The sequence below is a fragment of the Microplitis mediator genome, chromosome 5, assembly GCF_029852145.1.
Source record: "Microplitis mediator isolate UGA2020A chromosome 5, iyMicMedi2.1, whole genome shotgun sequence".
NCBI classification, from domain to species: domain Eukaryota; kingdom Metazoa; phylum Arthropoda; class Insecta; order Hymenoptera; family Braconidae; genus Microplitis; species Microplitis mediator.
Genome location: NC_079973.1, coordinates 3,342,763 through 3,362,641, shown reverse-complemented (window position 1 = coordinate 3,362,641; position 19,879 = coordinate 3,342,763). Strand labels below are relative to the sequence as shown.

The 19,879-nt window shown below is 32.4% G+C and overlaps 5 protein-coding genes across 5 annotated transcripts; 3 read left to right on the top strand and 2 right to left on the bottom strand.

Annotated features, from left to right (window-relative positions):
* Window positions 1–1,780: 1,780 nt before the first annotated feature.
* On the top strand, window positions 1,781–5,627 carry LOC130667296 (integrator complex subunit 10). Its single transcript, XM_057468779.1, has 7 exons — window positions 1,781–1,981; window positions 2,055–2,122; window positions 2,896–3,139; window positions 3,200–3,704; window positions 3,771–4,090; window positions 4,172–4,336; window positions 5,176–5,627. Exons 1-7 carry the CDS (start codon window positions 1,829–1,831, stop codon window positions 5,599–5,601), a joined length of 1,881 nt encoding a protein of 626 aa, XP_057324762.1. The 5' UTR covers window positions 1,781–1,828; the 3' UTR covers window positions 5,602–5,627.
* Window positions 5,628–6,872: 1,245 nt separating this feature from the next.
* Window positions 6,873–9,323, top strand: LOC130667295 (pseudouridylate synthase TRUB2, mitochondrial). Its single transcript, XM_057468778.1, has 4 exons — window positions 6,873–7,124; window positions 7,407–7,815; window positions 8,373–8,509; window positions 8,978–9,323. The coding sequence occupies exons 1-4, from the start codon at window positions 6,968–6,970 to the stop codon at window positions 9,253–9,255; spliced, it is 981 nt and encodes a 326-aa protein (XP_057324761.1). The 5' UTR covers window positions 6,873–6,967; the 3' UTR covers window positions 9,256–9,323.
* A 5-nt stretch (window positions 9,324–9,328) lies between these two features.
* LOC130667294 (ribonuclease 3) lies at window positions 9,329–14,005 on the bottom strand. Its single transcript, XM_057468777.1, has 2 exons — window positions 13,851–14,005; window positions 9,329–13,316 (listed from the first exon to the last, which is right to left on the bottom strand). Exon 2 carries the CDS (start codon window positions 13,288–13,290, stop codon window positions 9,358–9,360), a length of 3,933 nt encoding a protein of 1,310 aa, XP_057324760.1. The 5' UTR covers window positions 13,291–13,316; window positions 13,851–14,005; the 3' UTR covers window positions 9,329–9,357.
* Window positions 14,006–15,619: 1,614 nt separating this feature from the next.
* LOC130667288 (target of rapamycin complex 2 subunit MAPKAP1) lies at window positions 15,620–18,615 on the top strand. The gene is made up of 7 exons (XM_057468766.1): window positions 15,620–15,864; window positions 15,985–16,122; window positions 16,203–16,477; window positions 16,557–16,726; window positions 16,800–17,096; window positions 17,716–17,954; window positions 18,203–18,615. The coding sequence occupies exons 1-7, from the start codon at window positions 15,792–15,794 to the stop codon at window positions 18,403–18,405; spliced, it is 1,395 nt and encodes a 464-aa protein (XP_057324749.1). The 5' UTR covers window positions 15,620–15,791; the 3' UTR covers window positions 18,406–18,615.
* LOC130667292 (uncharacterized) lies at window positions 18,609–19,756 on the bottom strand. Its single transcript, XM_057468774.1, has 2 exons — window positions 19,391–19,756; window positions 18,609–19,322 (listed from the first exon to the last, which is right to left on the bottom strand). The coding sequence occupies exons 1-2, from the start codon at window positions 19,506–19,508 to the stop codon at window positions 18,877–18,879; spliced, it is 564 nt and encodes a 187-aa protein (XP_057324757.1). The 5' UTR covers window positions 19,509–19,756; the 3' UTR covers window positions 18,609–18,876.
* Window positions 19,757–19,879: the final 123 nt, after the last annotated feature.

Genomic DNA, 19,879 nt, shown 5'->3' with positions numbered 1-19,879 from the left:
GGGAGGTACTCCAGAATATTCATGAAAAGTATTTTTGTTTATGAAGCTTCAAGTAACTTCATTTATTTGATAGTTTTTCATATAATTATTCTTTAATACAATCGACGAGTATTTTTTACTCTGTCAGGATATTTGAAGCTTCTCTTAAAAATATGTTTATTAGGATTCTTCCTCCCGCGCGGCTCAAAAAAAGCTTTTGACTTTTTTTCAATGACTGAATTGTTAAAAGCGTATCAAAATTTTATCAATTGATTAAAAAAAAATTAAAACCATAATTGAAAAAAGGACAATTTCGCTGAGGTATGGATTTTCAAAAATATTGCTTCCAATTGGTATATATAAATTGGAAGTTAAACGAAATTTGTTACAAAAATTTAAGTAAAATCTTCATGTCAATTTTATAATTCGAATTTTCAAATTTTCTAGGCTAGAATTCAGGGGAGGGTGGGGCAAAGTGGGCCTCCATAAAATTTTATGAAGGCCCACTTTCACCCTCCCCTATTTACCAAATTTTGTTCAACTCCTGACTGATGACAGCTGTAAGTAATTTTTTTAAAATTCTATATCTCAGGAAAATTTTTCTTTTTCTAATTAAAGTTTTTATTCTTTTTTAATTAATTAAAAAAATTTTAATACGCTTATGACATTTGGGTCATTGCATATTTTTAAAAAACGGAGGACTGTCTAATGACCTTAAGACGGCAAATTGTTATCATGAAACCAATTATTAATTTGAATTCAACAGAGTCTCAAATTTTTCTTGTGCTCTTGGGTTACTATTAAATCGGGTAATTTCAAATTTTAAACCGCCAAAATAAAATTTAAACCATGTCTAAGTATCATTTTGCAGATCGGACATTATGACCGTGACAAGTCAAAATTACCCAGATTTGAATTTGTATTTAAATAAAAATTGTCAGTCATCAGCTGGCTTTTCCCCGATCTATTGATTTGTTTGTCTACTTTAATAATAATAAATAAACTAACAGGGGTCTGAACTTCTTTCTCTATCAAACTTCCTCGACGGACGATACTATCCTTGTTGCACTTGCGCACTAAATAGAAATTCTCTTAGAAAAATGAACTTTTTCGAAAAATGAAAACGTGGATTACCAAATTATAGAGTAATACGTCGCGCCTCCTTCTTAATCTGCATTTAGAGGATTTGTTTGAGAGAAAACCTCGGACGAAAATTATTACAGACCCTCCAAAATTTTTTTTGTAATAAATAACAACAAAGAGCATAAATAAAAGTAAAAATAGTTAGAGATTGTCATAACCACTTAAGAACTTTGACCCTAGGATTAAGTTATAACAGAAATAACGCTTTCAACCTAAAAAAGTATAAGCGGCTTTCAGTCGTTGAGTGCTCATAGTTATATCTTTATAAATGTACCCACTTTACGACGCTCCACATATATTTTAGATTTCCATAATACTCGTCTATTTATCAACATGATATATTATTTTTTTCTATATATATATATTAGTTTAAATCATATAAATAAATTTACATTACCAAGTCATCAGAAGATCTTGTCTTCTTTTCTTTCTTCGATTTCTACCGATTCCTCTTCCTAATTTTGATTCTAATTTCTAATTTTCTCTCATTTTTTCCGGCACAAATTTCACTGCTGCCGCCATCTTGTCACAAATTTAAACTTTTTTAGAAACTGCTCTGACGGTAAAAATATTTTACCGACTTCTGATGATAGTGAAGAAATTTTCTTTACCCGATTATTTGATGATAATAATAATAATAATAAATAAATATACTACACATGTTTTTATTTACTTTGAGCTGTAAAAAATAATTTAAGTTTAAAAAATGTTTGAAAATCACCCAATTACAGACAATACGATGTCTAAAGAAGACTATTTATTATTACGAGCTAAAGAAGCGATGTCTACTGATATTTATGCTGCTAAATCGTGGTTAATTACTGCGAAATCGTTATTTCCACACAGTGCTAAAGTTCAGGTTAGAATTCTGCCGACAATAATAATAAGTAAACTAATAAAACATTTATAAGATAATAAATTTTATTTTTTAGTTTGAAGCCTATCGTATTGAAAAATTGTCGAAAAATGTCAAGGAAGCTGCCAAGTGTTTCAGTGAAATGTAAATAATTATTTTAATTTATACGACATCAATTAAGGCTGGGCTGTACCTAACAAATTCTCGAATTTTAGATTTATTTATTTATTAAAGTCATTCTCAGACCCCCTCCCCCCCGCTTTTTAAAAATATTTAATGACTCAATTGTTATTGACGTATTAAAATTTTAACAATTAATTTTTAAAAAATTAGAGCCGTTAAACGAAATTTGGAAAATAAATTTCAGTAAAATTTTCATGTCAATTTTTATGACGCTGAAGTTAGCCAACGTCGAATAATTTTTGAAAATTTTTTAAAACAATAAAATGTAAAAAAAAAAATATTCTAAAAAATTGCACTTATAGTTTTTTAAAATTTCTACATGTGCATATTTTTAGTTTTTTTTTTTTTTTTTAGTTGATTGGTTGAAAAAACATCCAGAAATTGTTAATTGTCTAACTTATGATCATGAAGTTAGAAGACAATTAAAAATTTTCGGAGTATTTTTTTTTAACAAATCAATAACAAAAAAAAAAAAAAACTAAAAATATGCACATGTAGAAAATTAAAAAAACTACAAGTGCAATTTTTTCAAATATTATTTTTTCTATAATTTGTCATTTAAAAAAAATCCAAAAATATTAGACGTCGGCTGACTTCAGTATCATCAATTTTTCATAAAAAAAAAATCGCTGTAAAGAAAATCAATTAATAAAATAATATAAATCTAAAATTCAAGACTTTTTTAGGTACGACCCAGCCTTAATGAGTAAATAAAAGACTAATTAATTATGTAGATTTCAGAATTTTTCTGACAGTCGTGAAATATGGGAAGAAATAGAATCAATAACCGCGTGTCTGAGGTCTGACAAACCAGATGCTGATTCTGAGCTATTGTGCCAAATGTTTCAACACATTCCTCAAGAACTACAGCACAGGTTATTGATAATGACAGCCGATCACAGTGAAGATACTATGGAACATTGTAAATTATTGTTATTATTGTTAAGAAGATTTCCACAAACGATTCCGACCCATGGGGTAAGAAATTAATTTCTTTTTATATCAACAAATTTGTTAATTAAAAAATTATTTTTTTAGCCTCGACTTGTAGAAACATTACTGACAGCAGAGAAACACAGTCACCCAGGACAAGCAGTCAATGGCTTCAGGCATCTCTTAGCTTGTGACGCGCTTCCACTATTAGGTGGAGCACCTGTTGAATTAAACCCACGATTGAGTTTGCGATTGCTCTGCAAAGCGATTGAATTTTATCTGGCTTACATTCAACAGCCGCTGGATTCACAGATCCAGCAGCCCTGGGACAGATTGTTCCAAGTGATGGATGTCATGGGCACTAAACTCGGCTGGGAGCTGGGCAGTCTCTTCGCGACCTCTTGGAACCAGGAGGTCTACTGCGAGAGACTTCAGCAATACATAAAAACTCATACAAATACTTTGAATGACGAGCCGACGATCAAACAATTGTCGATTTGTACAGTCGTTGTGTTAATTAGGATTTTAAATGGACATTTTAGTAAAATTAAAAATGATGACGTGCCTTATTGTCTTGTTGAAGCCTTCACTGAGCCATTCCCTTCTACCGGTACTTCAAATTAATTATCAAGTATTCTTTTATGGAAATAAATTTTTAATTATTTAATTCTTTTAGAAACTAAAATAAAAAAACGTAAAAGAGAAGAAAGCCCAGGGATTGTTTTAACGAGCGATGGAGAATATGACGGACAAGGATTGACATCAGCAGTAATGCTCTGGGATATTTTACACAGTACTGAGTATATGCAGCGAGAAATAGCTAAACTCAGTCAGCAAATGCACCTCGAAACCTGGATAAATCCATTTTTGACAGACGTAGCCATGTACAAGGGCCTACATCATGATTTACTCACGAGATTTTCTCAAGAAAACACCGGAAGTCTGGCAATGCACTTACGATTAGCGAGTACTTACTACTGTATCAAAGACTACGGGGTATTCTATCAGTCATTGAACTTTTTTCATTTAATTTAAAGACTTGATTTTAAAAATGGGCTAATATATTATTTTTTACAGGCAATGTTGGACTATATTGTACTGATTGCAAGCTCACTGCCACAAATACGCGGAAAAGTATCTAACAAATTGACGATTTCGAGTTTAAGGCACTTGCATTATTTACCACTTGCTGAATTACCGATTCTTCAGTACTGCTGCAAATTACTTTTAGCTGGTATTAAGGTAAAATTAATTTTATATTTAAGGTATAAGACCTAGTACCCGATCAGGGAACTACAGAAAAAACAAAATTTTTGTCGCAAGAAATATTCTATATCATGAATTGAAGACGAAAATTTGTGATACTGAATTCGGCCGACGTCTAGTAATTTTCGAATTCTTCAAAAATGATAAATTATAAAAAAAAAAATATTACAAATAATTGCACTAATAGATTTTTTAATTTCCTACGTGTGCATTTTTTTAGTTTTTTTTTTTTTTCGTAATTAAATAGTAGAAAAAAAAATTCAAAAATTATAAATTGTCTGCCAACTTCAAAATCATGAAAATTTTCTATGATCCAGAAGTTAACTAAATGAATTGAAATTCATTAAATGAATTACAGAAAAAAAAAAACTAAAAATATGCACACAGAAAATTTAACAAACTATAGGTGCAATTTTTTCTAACATTTGTTTTTTTTTATAATTTATCGTTTAAAAAAAATCCAAAAATTATTAGACGTCTGCTAACTTTAGTATCATAATTTTCTTAGGACTATAAAAAATTTTTTGACGCAAGAATTTTTTCTCCACAAAGAAACTTTTTATCGACCCAAGAAAATTTTTATTTTAAATTTCGAGTGTAAAGAATTTCTTGGAGCGAGTAACAATTTTTTGCACCAAGAAATTATTTTTTTTCTGTGTAGTATTCGATCTCTCTATGTATTTTTATATCTATATTCAGTAAATATAGATTCACAAATACATGAGTGATCAGGTACTAGTTCCCTGATTGGGCACTGGGTCTTCTTAAATTTTTACTTGACTTGATTGTAAAATTAAAATAAAAATAAATTACAGAGTAAACTAACGGTGGTAGGCGACACTGGAGACTGGGCTATAGGGAACGCTCTGGTACTAATGCAAATAGACTGGCCCCAAGAATCAAACCTTCTGAGCACCATCACCGAGAGAATACAAGCAAACAAAGCCTTCCAGTACCCGTTGTTCCTCGAATATATAATAAATATCGATATCCTAGAGGAGTTGACGTACTTGTGGACAGAACACGGTGGCGGAATTTCACTGGACATAGCGATCGGATCTGAAGTACTGCAAAATCGCAGGATAACTACTAGAGGTGCTGACAAGGGAGTCCGTGAAGAAGTAAAACAAGCGATGAGACGTCAAGCTGCTCGAGACTCTGTAGATTCAATTACTGATTTGATACAAAGATTTATTGTTAATGAAAAAGTTGCTCTGTTACACAGTTTAATGATGAAATAATATTTATATTATCTTTTATTTAATCATTTGTTTAAATTTATTTACTCCTAAAGTTGAAAAATTTTTGTTTTCAATTTATAATGCAATTATTGGGGGATGTAGAAATTTTTTCACGCTAAGAAATCCTATTTTTCTCTGAGTAAAACGAAATGAACGAAAGAAAATCCGGTTTGTTTATACAAAATGCGTAATAAAATTTATAATTAATTTTTCGAATGCACCCTTATTAATAATTCTCATTACTCGCGCGATAATTTTAAATATTTGAAAAATAAATTATTAGAAATAATTAGAAAAATAAAATGGCGGCAGAATATGATAGAAAAATATTTGAAATATTAAAAAAAAAACCACGTAAGTGTTTGTACAAACCTTGGCGGGGAAATAATGTGCAGAAGGGTTTCCTGATACACTTGGAGATTTGAATTAAATTGCACCAAGTGTACTTCAGCTAAAAAAACGTCACTTAACTGCTATTTCCCCACCAGACGATGCCAGATGATTGGGCTCAGGAACTTGGAAGTTATCAGCATCAGCCATCAGCAACACTTTACACTATCACTGAACACTTAACACTTTACACTAGCACTGAACTTTTAACACTTAACTGCACCACAGACACTGCACAATTTAATTTTAACAAACACTGCACAATTTAATTAAACAATGACTATGAGCAATAAATTTTTATGGATAATTACACGACGCCATTGCAATACTGTTTAAATTCAAACGTAAAGAAAGATCTAGACTGCTACTGCCATTGTCGATGATACTGACTATCGCTATCGAACCGTCCGTTGATACAAAGCAATCGATTCTGCGATTCATTCTCCCTTCCCCCACTTGGGACGACTACAGCGCTGCGCAACAGCGACGCGCAGTAGCGCCAACGACGCAAAATTTCAAAATTGAAACTTAATAATTTTATAAAAATTAATTTTTATCAATAATTATATTAATTTGACTGAAAAATATGCTCTAAATTTTTTAATTTTCATTAATAATTTCTTAATTATTCTTATACTTGCGCGGTAAATTTAAATATTTGAAAAATAAGTTATTAGAAATGAGAGAAAAATTAAAAATTTTAAATTGAAATAAAATTGCAGCAGAAATATTTGAAATGTTAAAAAAAAACCCAAGTTTATTTATTATTTTTATGTTCCTATATTTATTAATTTTTTTATAAGCACGAACATGCGCATTCATTAAGTTTTTAAAATAAAGGAGAAAGAGCTCACAATAATATAAATATTCTGCTCTTATTTTAAAGAATTTTAAACTCCCACGTGACTTGCAAGCGGGTATTTAACGAGATTTGACTGAAGTTTCATAGTCTCGCGTGTTTATATTTATAATAACAATGTCTTTGGTTAGAAAACCCCCAGCATTTATCACAAAATTCACATCAAATGCCGAAGAAGTATGGAAAGGATTAAATGGAGTTTTTGCAATTTATAAACCAACTGGATTTACTACTTTTAAAACAAGACAAATGTTACAATATCATTTATGTACAGGTTAGTTTTTTTATTTTATGATCCTGAAGTCAGCCAACGTCTTATAATTTTTGGATTATTTTTCAAAATTATAAATTATAAAAAAAAATGCGTCTATAGTTTTTGAAATTTTCTACCTGTGCATATTTTTAGTATTTTTTTTTTTGCAATTGATTTGTTGAAACAAATGTTAACTGTCTGTCAATGTCAGGATCTTTTTTTTTTACTTTTATTTTTACTTCTACTTCACATGGAAATTTGAACCCAAAATAAAAAACAAAATAATCATAAAAAATATTATAGATTTGAATGAACTGGATGTCAGAGAACCGGAGCCATTTGTTAGAATAGAAGGCGAGACAAATAAATCACTGACTGTTAAAGTCGAGCCCAGTTACGCAGATCACAAGCTCGTCGTCGGCCCGAGATATCAACCCCAAGATATGAAACTCCACCACGCGAATTATTTATCACCAGAAGCTTCCGGTATCCAGCTTTGGGGAGTAAACAAAGGATCTATTATTTGCCACATGATGAGGGCAGCCAATTCAACAAGATTTTACAAAATCAAAGGGGTTTTAGGGCTAGAGTCGGAGAATTATTTCATAGGCGGTAAAATTCACGAAAGGTCTACTTTCAAACATGTCAAGAGACACCACGTCGACATGATTTGTTCCTCATTGCAATCGTCTCATCAGAGAAAAATGTTCGAGTAAGTAATTTAAGTACTTAATACTTATGACTTATTACCAGGGTACAGAAGTTTGTGCTTAACAATGAGAATAAAAGAAAAGAATTCGCCCAAATTTCTTTATATCAAAATTAAAAGATATATTCAAATATCGAATGCCATGAAAGAATGTTGCCATTGAAGTTGTGAAAAAAATATGTGAATAAGACAATCAGCAAGATAATTAGCAACACCATCAGCAGGACAATGAGCAAGACCGCCAGTAAGACAACGAGCAAGACAATTGTCTTGCTGGTGGTCGTGCTAATTGTCTTGCTCATTGTCTTGTTGGTGGTCTTGCTAATTATCTTGCTGATTGTCTTATTGACATATTTTTTTCACAACCTCAATGGCAACATTCTTTCATGGCATTCGACATTTGAATATATCTTTTAATTTAATTTACGTTAATTTGCTCGCGATCGTCTTATTGATATAGAGAAATTTGTGTGAATTTTTTTTTTTTATTCTTATTGTTAAGCACAGACTTCCGCACCCTGCTTATTACCAAATAAAAATAACTAACAATTATTTTGTAGAATATGCGGTCTAGATATTCAATCACAAGCTGCCTATGAGTTGGCAGTCAAAGGCCCAATACGACCAACGGATAACAAAATTCCAATGCTCTATAGTATTAGATGCATCGCTTTCAATCCTCCAGACTTTACATTAGGTAAAAAAAACGTTATTTATATATTATGTTTTATGCGCGGTCATATTTTTGGCGTAGATGATCTTTTATTCATTAAATTTTTGGGCTTATTTTTATTAAGGTGAAAGGCCTGGTACCCGATCAGGGAGCTAGTACTCGATCACTCCATGTGTATATCGTTTGTATATCAATATTTAATAAAATTTAGTAAATATAGATTTACAAATACATGAGTGATCGGATACTAGTTCCCTGATCGGGTACTGGGTCTCTTACCTTATATTGGAAAGTCATTCAGGATCTTCACGAATATAATATATATTTAAATGTTCATTGATCGTAACAAAGCATTTTTCGTGCTAGTATTGAATCAAATTACACTCAAGTGACAAATCATTGTATGTTTGATGTTGTCATCATTCAATTCAACTTGTCTACTTTTTTATGATATTATTATTATTAAACATTTATTTATTGTTTAAATTTCAGAAGTCGTATGTATAAATGAAGACGACATGTTTTTAAAAGGACTGGTTCATAATCTAGGATTACTAGTAAGAAGTAACGCGACATGTACACAAATTCAATGCTACAAGTATGGAATATTTACCGCAGGACTAGGTTTACTAAAAAGAGACTGGTCGATAGAAAATATAATGATAAATCTAACGAAAATTCGAAGATTGTTGAGCAAAAATAAATATCTGTATATTGGAGACAACCAAGAAGCAATACTACGTGAATATTTTGATGAAAAAGAAGTTTAGATTTTTTTAAATTGTAGTTTATAAAACAGTTAATAAATGTACATATTATTTTTATCTCTAATTACTTTACTAATAACAATAATAAAAAAAAAAAGATCAAAGTTAACTATCATCAGAATCATTGTCCCGACTTGGACTTCTTCTGCTGCTTCTTCCGCGCCTTCTCTGCTGCGCGGAGTCTGAGTCATCTGATTTTTCCGAGATGGTCAGCTTAGGTTTAGGCCACTGCTGCATCTTCATGGACTTGGCAATAACTCGCTTCTGATGGTCCAACTGGGGGAAGAGATCCTGAGATTTTTCGAGAGCTTCTTTGGCAGCATTCATTTCCGCTTCTTGGATACTGTGACCAGAAGCTTTCGCGAGTCGTTTACTTTGGAAGTAAACAGCGACTGTGTAGACACGAGTGTTGGTCGGACCTTTGCACTCGATAACTTTGTAAACCGGAATGTCTGGCTCTCCACCGTCCATAGTCCTCAGAGTCAAGCAGCACTGCTGCAATTTACTCTTCGGGTCGTTCCAGTCTTGATTCATTATGAAACTCTGTAGTCTTGGGAAGAAACAGACGTTACAAAAAATATGACAGAATTCCAAACCTTTGTCAACATAAAGAGCACCAAGAAATGCTTCCAGCAAGTCAGCACGATCTTTTGTTTTAAGTTCTGCTTTGGGGTTACCGTACAGTGCGTACTGGGTCATGCCTAAATCATCGCAGACAACAGCCTGAGTCTTGTTATTTACCAATGAACTACGAAGCAACGACAGATGACCTTCATGATGCTCTGGAAAATATTTATAAAGATACTCAGACACAATTAACTGCAGTACAGTATCTCCCAAAAATTCTAGACGTTGATTTGACCCAAGTGTCAAATTTGTGTACCCAATACTTCTGTCAGTAAAAGCTCTTGCTAGCAATCTAACGTGTTTGAATTCAACCCCAATAGATTCTTCGAATTTGGTCAACTTTTGCAGCAACTCGAAGCTCGGAATCCACTGGCGATCACCTGTCGGTTCTTGTTCTTGGAGCGGGTGCTTCGGATAGTTGACCCAGACTGATGCCAGACTGTCTTCCTCTTGGAATAGAGTTTCTCCAAAGACTCTGTCAGCTACAGAAATACCCCCGTCTAGGAACAAAGAGCCCATGAGAGCTTCAAAGCAATTGGCCATCGCGTGTCTCAGCTCCAAGTCGTGGCAGAGATCACTTCCGTGGGCGTAGAGCATGTACTGCTCTAAATTAAGTTTCTTGGCCAGAACGGCGAGATGCTGGTTCTGTACAATCGCCGCTCTGTAAGTAGCCAGCCCTCCTTCCTCAAGGTCAGGGAACATGTGGAATAAATGAATCGAAGTGAGAAACTCAACGACAGCGTCACCGAGAAACTCCAGTCTCTCATTGTGAGCAATAGAAGATTCTGTTTCTCTTCTGGCACCAAATCTCGACATGATATTGATAAGAGTATTTATTCCTCGCTTCCTTGTGTTCATGTAATGAATCCTACGATCTCCATACTCCGGCTGACTGATTCCACAGTTGGTTAACGAGTTGCGCGCGTGATCTGGGTTGGTTCCAAAGTTCTCTCGGTAACTGGGATGCGTAAGTGCCAGCTGGAGTAAGTAACGATTTTTAAATTTATACTCCAATGTTTCTTCCAGTTGGTCCAGCGATTTATGGAACCTCAAGTGACAGACTAGTACAGGAATCAACATCGCATGTTGAACGATATCACACATTATTCCAGTTCGATAAAATCCCTCGGAACTCACGTCAACGGTAACGTCTCGCTTCATTTTGCTCTGAGTGCGGAGCTCCTGCAGCCGATTTTCTTTAGCTTCCAGTTTTCTCTTGTCCTCAAAAGAAGGCTTCGGCATATTGGCAAGTAGATGACGGAACTTGACGTAATCTCTCCAAGCTTTCTGGTAATCAGCGTTGCCCGCGTAACTCAACTGCGGCGGACGTATTCCAAAGTGGACAATCTCCGGATACGCTGTTATTCCCGGTGGCTGATCACCTTGAGTTCTGTCCAGTTGATCGACTCTTACACTGCATGGCTTCTTACCAGGATAAGTCACGACCATCCCTTTGACTTGATCCGCGTAATTTTGCCACTCGTACTGCGGCATAGCTATCAGACGATCCAGCTCTTCAACGTCAATTAAGCAGCTGCTGCTTTTAATTAAATAATTCAACACTTCGTTCATAGACAAAATTTCTTGACCTTTGTCCGGCAAATCACGAACGAATCTCGGCATAAAATGAAACTGTCCACAGCCAGAATTATTTTGTGCGGAATGTAAATCGAAGTCTACAAGCTCTAAGATTTCTTTGAAAAGGTATTCTTGAAAATAATCCAATTCGAGAATTGTAAAATTTTCTGGCAGTTTTTCTTCGATATACAAAATAGTATACTCGATATTAAATCTAATTACCTTACAAGTAGGTAATTTAACAAGTGGAAAATGTGATAGCATAGAAAACCCTTCGAAAATAAATTCATGCTCGTCATGTTTGATAATCGTTGGTGTCTTTGTTAAAAAATTTGTCGGCGGGCTTATCGTTATACGATAATGATACAATTTATCAGCATTATTTGTATCTAAGTCACATTTATAAACCGTTCCTTCGCCAGCATAAATTCCATGACGGATTCCCGAGCGTCTTGACTTGGCGCTACATCGACACAGAGGTCCGTCATTCATTTCCCCAGGGTCATTGAACCACATTTCCGGATGCAGTCGCTGGGGATGCTGCTTCTTCGCCATAAGTTCTTCCATCGTGCGGTCGTCGTCATCAATTGAACTGTCGCTGTCTGAAGATGACGAACTGCAGGCTTCAGATTTGTGCCTACATAATCGCGCCTTGGTCTTCCTGGGCGGCGGTTCATACGGCGGGTAATTAGCTCTTGCTACAGCAGCTCGATCTAAAAGTAACCGTTTGAAATTACCAATAAGTTCTTTTAATTTAGACGTTGCTTTCATAATCTTTGAATTTTTTTCATCCCGCGTGTAATACAAATCAGCTGGAGCCGCACGTGTCCAAATTTTTTTATCACATTCTAAAATACCATCAGGTCCCAGTTCGTCTATTTTACGTTCAATGTCATGACTTGTGGCGCAGTAATTCCGTCGATACTTTTCAAGAAGTAATTCACGTTCGGTCATTTCTTTTTTCTGCCTGACGGCCTTTGAACTGTGAGAAGAATGCGACTCCTGGGACCGTGATCTTCTTCTACTAGACTTCGGGTAATATTTGTCTCTGCTGACTCTGTCTCGGCTAGTGTAATCTCTACGAGACTTACGTTCGCTATCTTCCCCACAGTATTTATCTTTAGAAGAATAATCATTGTGGTGATCACGATATTCTTTACTGTGCGATCTCTGAGCTCTGTAAGACGGCGAATGGGAACGCTCTGATCGTTCCGACGAACTCCAACGTGAAGATTTTTTTTCCATTTGCAAGTCAGTCTTCCTGTCTCTAGGTTGATAATTCTTTTTCCTGGGTTCATTGTAACCAGCCCAATCTTTCTTAGCTGGATGATTTGTCTTCCAGTTGTTGGCATTCCAATTACTGGTGTCTGTTCCCACTGGCTGCTGCTGCTGCCACTGATTGTTTGGAGATTCGTACGCATTATTTGTCCACTGCGTACTCTCACTAGCTTCGGCAGTATAATAGCTTTGATTTGAGGTCTGGGGATAATTTTGATTTGGAGTCTGGGAATAATTTTGATTTGGAGTCTGGGAATAATTTTGATTTGAAGTCTGGGGATAATTTTGATATGGATATGAGTAATTATTTGTTGCGTCTACTGGGTAATATTGTTGGCTGACATACTGAGTGTTGGGATAAGAATTATTGATCACTGGAGGCGGATTATTTACTGGCGGATTGACTATCGGAGGCGGCGGGACATTGAATGAAGGCGGGGGGTAGATAAAATTTTTTGGAGGCACTGCTATTGGAGGTGGTGGTACTGAATAATAACTCATATCTGGTTGGATGTTCCATGACTGATCTCCGGAAGTTGTTGGTAAATTATCCATTTTTAAATTATGTTCAGCATTTGATCCTAAAAAAAATTATTATTATTATTATTATAATAAAAAATTTATGGAACACTTGTAAATAAAAATAGTGACAGCAGCAGACAATCCTGTTTTTTAAAATGATCCTGAAGTTAACAGACAATTTAAAATTTTTGGATTTATTTTTTCAACAAACAAATTACAAAAAACAAAAAATAAAAAAATGCACACGTAGAAAATTGAAAAAACTACAGGTGGAATTTTTTCAAATATTTTTTTTTTTTATATTTTACTGTTTAAAAAAAAATCAGAAAATTATTAGACGGCGGCTAACTTCAGTATCATTTTTTTTAAATATCAAATTTGATGTTGGTAAAAAATAAATTTCTAAAAATATATATGAAGAATTATTCAAAATTATTTTCAATGTATTTAAAAAAATTTTTTTTTTGTCATATAAAATTTGCTTATAAAAATAAAAAATTATGTCTGCTATATTTAGTGTTATAAATAAATTTTTTAGTAATATGTAGACTGAAACTGTTAGTATTTATAATAAAATAAATAAATAAACTTACGGAAAATTGGTGTCAGATAATTTATGATTTAAATAAATATATAAATAAAGAAGGTTATTTATTGTTACTTCGGAGATAAATAATACAAGAGGTTATGTCACAACAATAATAATAAACTTGTGCCAAGGGGATTATCTTGGAAATTTCCCCCACTACCGATTATATTTAAACTGCGTGTGCGTAATGAAAAGTGGAAGAATATTTAGGGTGCATTTGTTAATTGCACCCTAAGCAATTAATTTATTATTATTATTACTTGCGCGGTAAATTTAAATATTTGAAAAATAAATTATTATAAATTGGAGACAAATTAAAATTCGTACGTTAAAATAAAATGGCGGCAGAATATGATAGAAAAATATTTGAAATATTAAAAAACAACACGCAAGTGTTTGTACAAACCTTGGCGGGGAAATAATATGCAGAAGGGTGTCCCAATACACTTGGAGATTTGAATTAAATTGCTCCTATATAAATACTATAAATATTATATTTTTTTTTATGGATCAAGCGTGTCAGGAAAGACATCTGCAATCTTCGAGATTGGACGGAATTATTAGAGAATGGTTTCCAGACCAAGTTCATGTTGTGATCAGGTTCTTCCTTTAATCACACATGATACCTTTTTTGTAACTACAAAGTATTAAGTACAAATAATTTATGTCTTTGGGATGACTTATTTTTTACTTTCAAAAAAAACTGTTCTAGAAAACATAGAAGGCATGGTAAAATACAGGATACCCCTATATTACTATCATCAAATAATTATTACCTCTCTGCTAATAATGAGAGAAAAACCTTCCATATAGTTAGTTAGTTTTAAAATATCTTTATTAATAAATCCATACAAATGGTTTACATATGTTTTATAATTTGTAACTTGATATAAATTGTTCCTGATCGTGTGGAACTCTACCAATTATTTTTGTATATACTTTATATTTTTCGATTATAGTTATTTTAGATATGAAGTGTGTTCGTGGTAAAAATAAACCTTCCATATATTTTGTAAGTTCGGGATATAATAATTCTGAAACAAGTTTCTTACCAGGGACACCACAAGAGGTGGGTGCGATCTAGTGGCGAGCACCGAACTATTCCCGCTGCTGCTGTCTACCATAACTTTTTAAGTCAATAATCATTAAGTTCAAATATATATTTATCAACCTCGAGCGAATATATATATTTATTCTAAATGAATATATTTTTTTGTCTAAGTAATATTTATTAGAATTAATACAATAATATTTTGCTTTAATATTTCGAATTTTGAATGCTCCTAATTTATAATAACTGTAAGTAATTTTTATTTAACTCAATGAATGAGTGTGAATGTAGCAGACATCAGACAAATTTAAAATTATAAATAAATAGAGTAAATTATTAATAAAATTAAATTTTAAAAAATGCGCGCTTAAAAAATTTAAAAAATAATAAATGCATTTTTTAAAATTTTATTTTATTAATTACTATATTTATTTATAATTTTAAATTTGTCTGATGTCTGCTACATTCACACTCATCTCAATTAACACAATTTGAAAATCTATCAATTAAATCAATTAACATTACAAATACAGAACTACTTAAGATAGAAAAATTTTATTTTCCTTTCAAAATTTATACGGACCTTCTTTCCCGTATTATCATCAATCAAATTTCCGAAACCCTCGAGTTTCTTTTCTATCGACGATTTTCTTTATCCTTTGAAAATGGAGAGTCGTCGCTGAATAGAGATGTCACCTTTCGTTAGGAGACAAGTTTTGAGTAAACCTGCAACTGAAGCATCCAAGTGTCTGTGCTGATCGTTGTGTGTGTGTGTAAAATGCTAACGAAATAGCGGGCGGCAAACAAAATATAATTATCCAAATAAATAATTGAATAAATGTGAAAAAGTTTAAAATGATTTAAAGTGATTGGAATCGTCGAGGCTAAATAATCATGGCCTTGTACGACAATAAACATTGGCTTCTTTCATACATACGTGACAGTTTTATTTCTACAGATGACACTGGTTTGTATTGTGTCTACCGTAATCCAACCTACAACTTTTTTTTTATTTCTTTTTTTAAGTTTAATTTAAAAATTTAAATTTAAATAACACAACACAATTCATTTGTTATTTATTTCAAAGGTGTCTGTGAATTAGTGATGCTGAGAGAGGATATACCAAAGCAATTAAAAGCCAATGGTGCTCATTGTTATCTAGGATTAGATGAGAGCGATGATGAAGACCTCGGTGCTCTGTCCGAGTCCTACGATATACAGATCGGTAATTATTTTATTTATTTACTGACGCATTCCAAGTAAATCATCAGCTTTTATAAATTTTTTTATTCCTCTGGATGTTAGATATGAGTTTTGGTCATCGCCCGAGATCAAATACCGCTCAGAGACTCGAAAAAATGGAGCTCGAACGAAAAAAAGCTGCTAAAGTTAAACACATTAAGTGGGAATCTAAATCCGTGCGTTTGACTAAAGAAGAAATTGCTGATTTGTTTCAGCAAAAGGATTTTCGTAAAAAAGATATCAGTGTCAAAAGACACTCATTGTTGTCTGAACAATTAGAAAAATGTCCTTATGCTCCTGTTAATCGTTTTATAGAATACGCTAAGTTTGATGGCAGTGTAAGTTTACGTCTGAATTTTTTTGTTTTATTTATTTTGAAATTTTAAATATTTTTATGTTACTAATTTTTAAATTCAGGGTTTAATTGGAGTACCAGTGCGTAAATACCGGATATTTATGTGTATGCTACCAAAAGAAGAACGAGTTTATCCAATGCAAGTTACTGTGATTTGTTCTGCGACAGTAGAAGAATTTATTGGTTTAATTTGTTATAAATACGCTACTGAGAATCCTAATCATAGTTTAAAGTAAGTTGACTTTTAGTTGCTTTATTTGAAGTAGTAATTTTGTTATTGCTAATGAGAGAAATTTATTTTTCAGAAAAGAAATAAATAAATATGGCTTGTATATAGCTGAAGATGATGGCGAAGTCGACTGGGATTTTCCTTGTCTGGATCCAAGAGAAAAAATAGGGAAATTTGAATTTTCTGCTCTGGGTTTAGTAGAAATGCGTCTGAGTGATCGACTCCGTCATGAGCCAACTGGGCCCGTGCTTCCGGTTAAGCCTGAAGAAATTAGAGAGGCAACTGAAAAAGAACAGGAAATTTTCGCTCAGGATTTAGCGAGGATGAGAGGCCATACGACAGCTATCGAGGCTCCAATCTATCAATTATTTAGGTATTTTATTTGACAAACTTTATATAGGGTAGAAGGTTCTGTAACAATTAAATCGAAGACAGTTCAACCGGCGACACTTCAACCGAACGACAGTTCAACCTAGCGACATTTCAACTAAAAATAATCTGGACCTCCTTATTTGAAGTGTCACCGGTTGAACTGTCTTCGGTTTAATAGTCGCGGCACCAGGGTAGAAGTACCATTTGTGGTCAGTGATCTATTTTTAGACCTTTTACATTTTATTTTAATTAATGAAAAAGTATAAAAAATTTTTCCGTTGCAATGCAGTAAAAAAAATGTCTTTGAACGAATTAAAAAAATGAATCATGTCATTGCGTACATTACATATTATTTTGTTCAAATTTTTAAGCGCCCAAAACTGGACCAAAAGTGGCCACAAATGGTACTTCTACCATAGTACTATATTATTATACTACAGTAGAAGCTCGTTATAAGACTTAGTTTCTCTCTCAAACTATCGCGATCCCTCGTTTAAAAAGGAGATAGCAAATAGTCTTATAATGGGGTCCGATTAGTTACTAATTATATTAATGAAAATTTAAATATACGACGTTCTGTTTTAAAAATTTTGACGTGAATGTACGGATATTTGTTACAGAGTTTACGTTATTCATAAAATGAGAACAAAGACTGAAATTCATCTTGGTGTATCTGGTGATAAAATAGAAATAGATCCTTTGGTAACGAGTAAAAGCGCTTACAAATTTTGGAATCGTCAGAATCGTGTCAGTTATCAAATGGAAAATGTTGCGTGGTGTGAAATTATTGAAAATAGAGGATCTAAGACATCATTCACACTAGTATATACTAATCCGTCTACTTCTGATAATATAAGTGGTAAATATTATTTATATAAACAATCAACTAATTCACTAAAAAAAAATCCTGGAAGTACAATCTTTCATTTTAATTTCAAAAAATTCAGAATTTTATACCCGCCATAATATTTTTTCGTAATTTAGTTTTCCAATAAATTTTTTTTTAAATTCTCATCATAAACTTCAGGATTTTTTTTAGTGAATAAAAAAAAAATACTGAAAAATTACAGTTTAATTAGCGACTAATAATTTTTAAAATATTTCCAGTTTCTTCCTTAAATTCATCGTCTTTACAACAATCGGCGTCATTTAAAACCCATGATTTCGAAGCTGAGTCAGCGGTAGCCGAAGAAATAGTTAAAAAAATAAATCATATATTAGAATTACGATCTAGTAATGCGCGTAAAGAATTCATAGCACACAGAGAACGTAAATCAATGAGACGAAAAAGTTTTCATCTTCATAGGTGACCTAAGTATTGGCTATATGTATTTTTAAATAATTCCAAAGATCATAAAATTACGTAAATTTTAAAGATACTAGTGTTTCCGAATCAAATTAGGCCAAGTTAAATTTTCTAATTACTTATTATAAAACAATAATATTAATAATTAAAATAATAATTATAATTACTATAGAAATAATAATATGTTGTTAGTCATTAAATTATTATTACGTTTTATGATTTTATTTTATTTCAACACAACCTACTTCTCATTTTCCGTATAAAAATGAATGTAATTATAAATATCAATTAAGTGCTAAGACAGTTCAAAATTTTTGGATTTTTTCTTCTACAATTCAATTTACAAAAGAAAGAAAAGAAAAATATACACATGTAGAAAATTTAAAAAACTATGAGTACAATTTTTCAAAATATTTTTTTTTATAATCTATCGTTTTTCAAAAATCCAAAAATTATTAGACCGCTAATTCCAGTATCACTCAAGACTGATAATATCAGAATCTTTACATTTTTCAATTAATTTTATTTTTGAATCCCGAATTTTTTCCTCAAGACACTCAACCAAGTTGTCATGCAGGCGGTTTATTTCAACATTTTTCTGAGCAACTTTGACAGCCAGGGGCACAAGATCATTTATTTTTTCACAAATCTGTTCATAATTAGGCCGCGCTTGAATAAACGCGCGTTCTGATTCAGTAAAAACATTCAAATCAAGTTCAACTGCATCACCCACTGCTGCTTCTTGCTTGGCAAGTAATCGTCGTTTATTTTTCCTCTCCTTCAGAGTTTTTTTCCACTCATTGTACTCAGCTTTCAATGACTTGACATACTCTTCTAAATCACTTTCGTCATCAGAAGATATTTCTTCTACTTCTTTATCTTTTACTTCTGCGATTGATTCATCATCCAACGTATCAACAGCTAGAGAAAAGTTAATTTAATTATTTAATTACAAGTAATTGATCTAGACAGTAGTTATGAGTATATACCTAGATGATGTTCACTAGGTCGAGGTTGGAAAATAGATGATCGTCTTTTTTTATTATTGTCAGATACTTCTCTATTATCATCCGACGAATATGGATCTGAATCCTTGCGATCACTCATTTTTAATTAATTTGATTTTTATCAAGAAATCATAACCAAATATTAATATTTTAAATTGCAACTGACAGTTTGATCACATCCGCGTCATCACGTGATTTGAACATGATTCTGAAGTTAGCAGACGTCTAATAACTTTTTGAATTTTTTTTGAACGATAAATTATAAAAAATAAAATATTTCAAAAAATTGCACATGAAGTTTTTTTAATTTTCTACATGTGCATATTTTTCTTTTTTAAATTAAAAAAAAAAAAATCCGATAAGTCAATTGTCTGTTAACTTCAGGATCATGACTTGAACTTAAATTTAATTTCAAATCTCATTCACAGGTGACGTGTAATTTTTGAATTTTATTAAAATTGATAAATTCAA

Excerpts from the sequence above, each read along its gene's own strand:
- LOC130667296 (XM_057468779.1), top strand. The coding sequence starts at position 1,829 with ATGTTTGAAAATCACCCAATTACAGACAATACGATGTCTAAAGAAGAC. Across the intron at positions 2,123-2,895 it reads GCCAAGTGTTTCAGTGAAAT|ATTTCAGAATTTTTCTGACA; the intron begins GTAAATAATTAT and ends TTAATTATGTAG. Across the intron at positions 3,705-3,770 it reads TGAGCCATTCCCTTCTACCG|AAACTAAAATAAAAAAACGT; the intron begins GTACTTCAAATT and ends TAATTCTTTTAG.
- LOC130667295 (XM_057468778.1), top strand. The coding sequence starts at position 6,968 with ATGTCTTTGGTTAGAAAACCCCCAGCATTTATCACAAAATTCACATCA. Across the intron at positions 7,816-8,372 it reads CATCAGAGAAAAATGTTCGA|AATATGCGGTCTAGATATTC; the intron begins GTAAGTAATTTA and ends ATTATTTTGTAG. Across the intron at positions 8,510-8,977 it reads TCCTCCAGACTTTACATTAG|AAGTCGTATGTATAAATGAA; the intron begins GTAAAAAAAACG and ends TTTAAATTTCAG.
- LOC130667294 (XM_057468777.1), bottom strand. The coding sequence starts at position 13,290 with ATGGATAATTTACCAACAACTTCCGGAGATCAGTCATGGAACATCCAA.
- LOC130667288 (XM_057468766.1), top strand. The coding sequence starts at position 15,792 with ATGGCCTTGTACGACAATAAACATTGGCTTCTTTCATACATACGTGAC. Across the intron at positions 16,478-16,556 it reads ACGCTAAGTTTGATGGCAGT|GGTTTAATTGGAGTACCAGT; the intron begins GTAAGTTTACGT and ends TTTTAAATTCAG. Across the intron at positions 17,955-18,202 it reads TACTTCTGATAATATAAGTG|TTTCTTCCTTAAATTCATCG; the intron begins GTAAATATTATT and ends AAATATTTCCAG.
- LOC130667292 (XM_057468774.1), bottom strand. The coding sequence starts at position 19,508 with ATGAGTGATCGCAAGGATTCAGATCCATATTCGTCGGATGATAATAGA. Across the intron at positions 19,323-19,390 it reads ACCTAGTGAACATCATCTAG|CTGTTGATACGTTGGATGAT; the intron begins GTATATACTCAT and ends ACTTTTCTCTAG.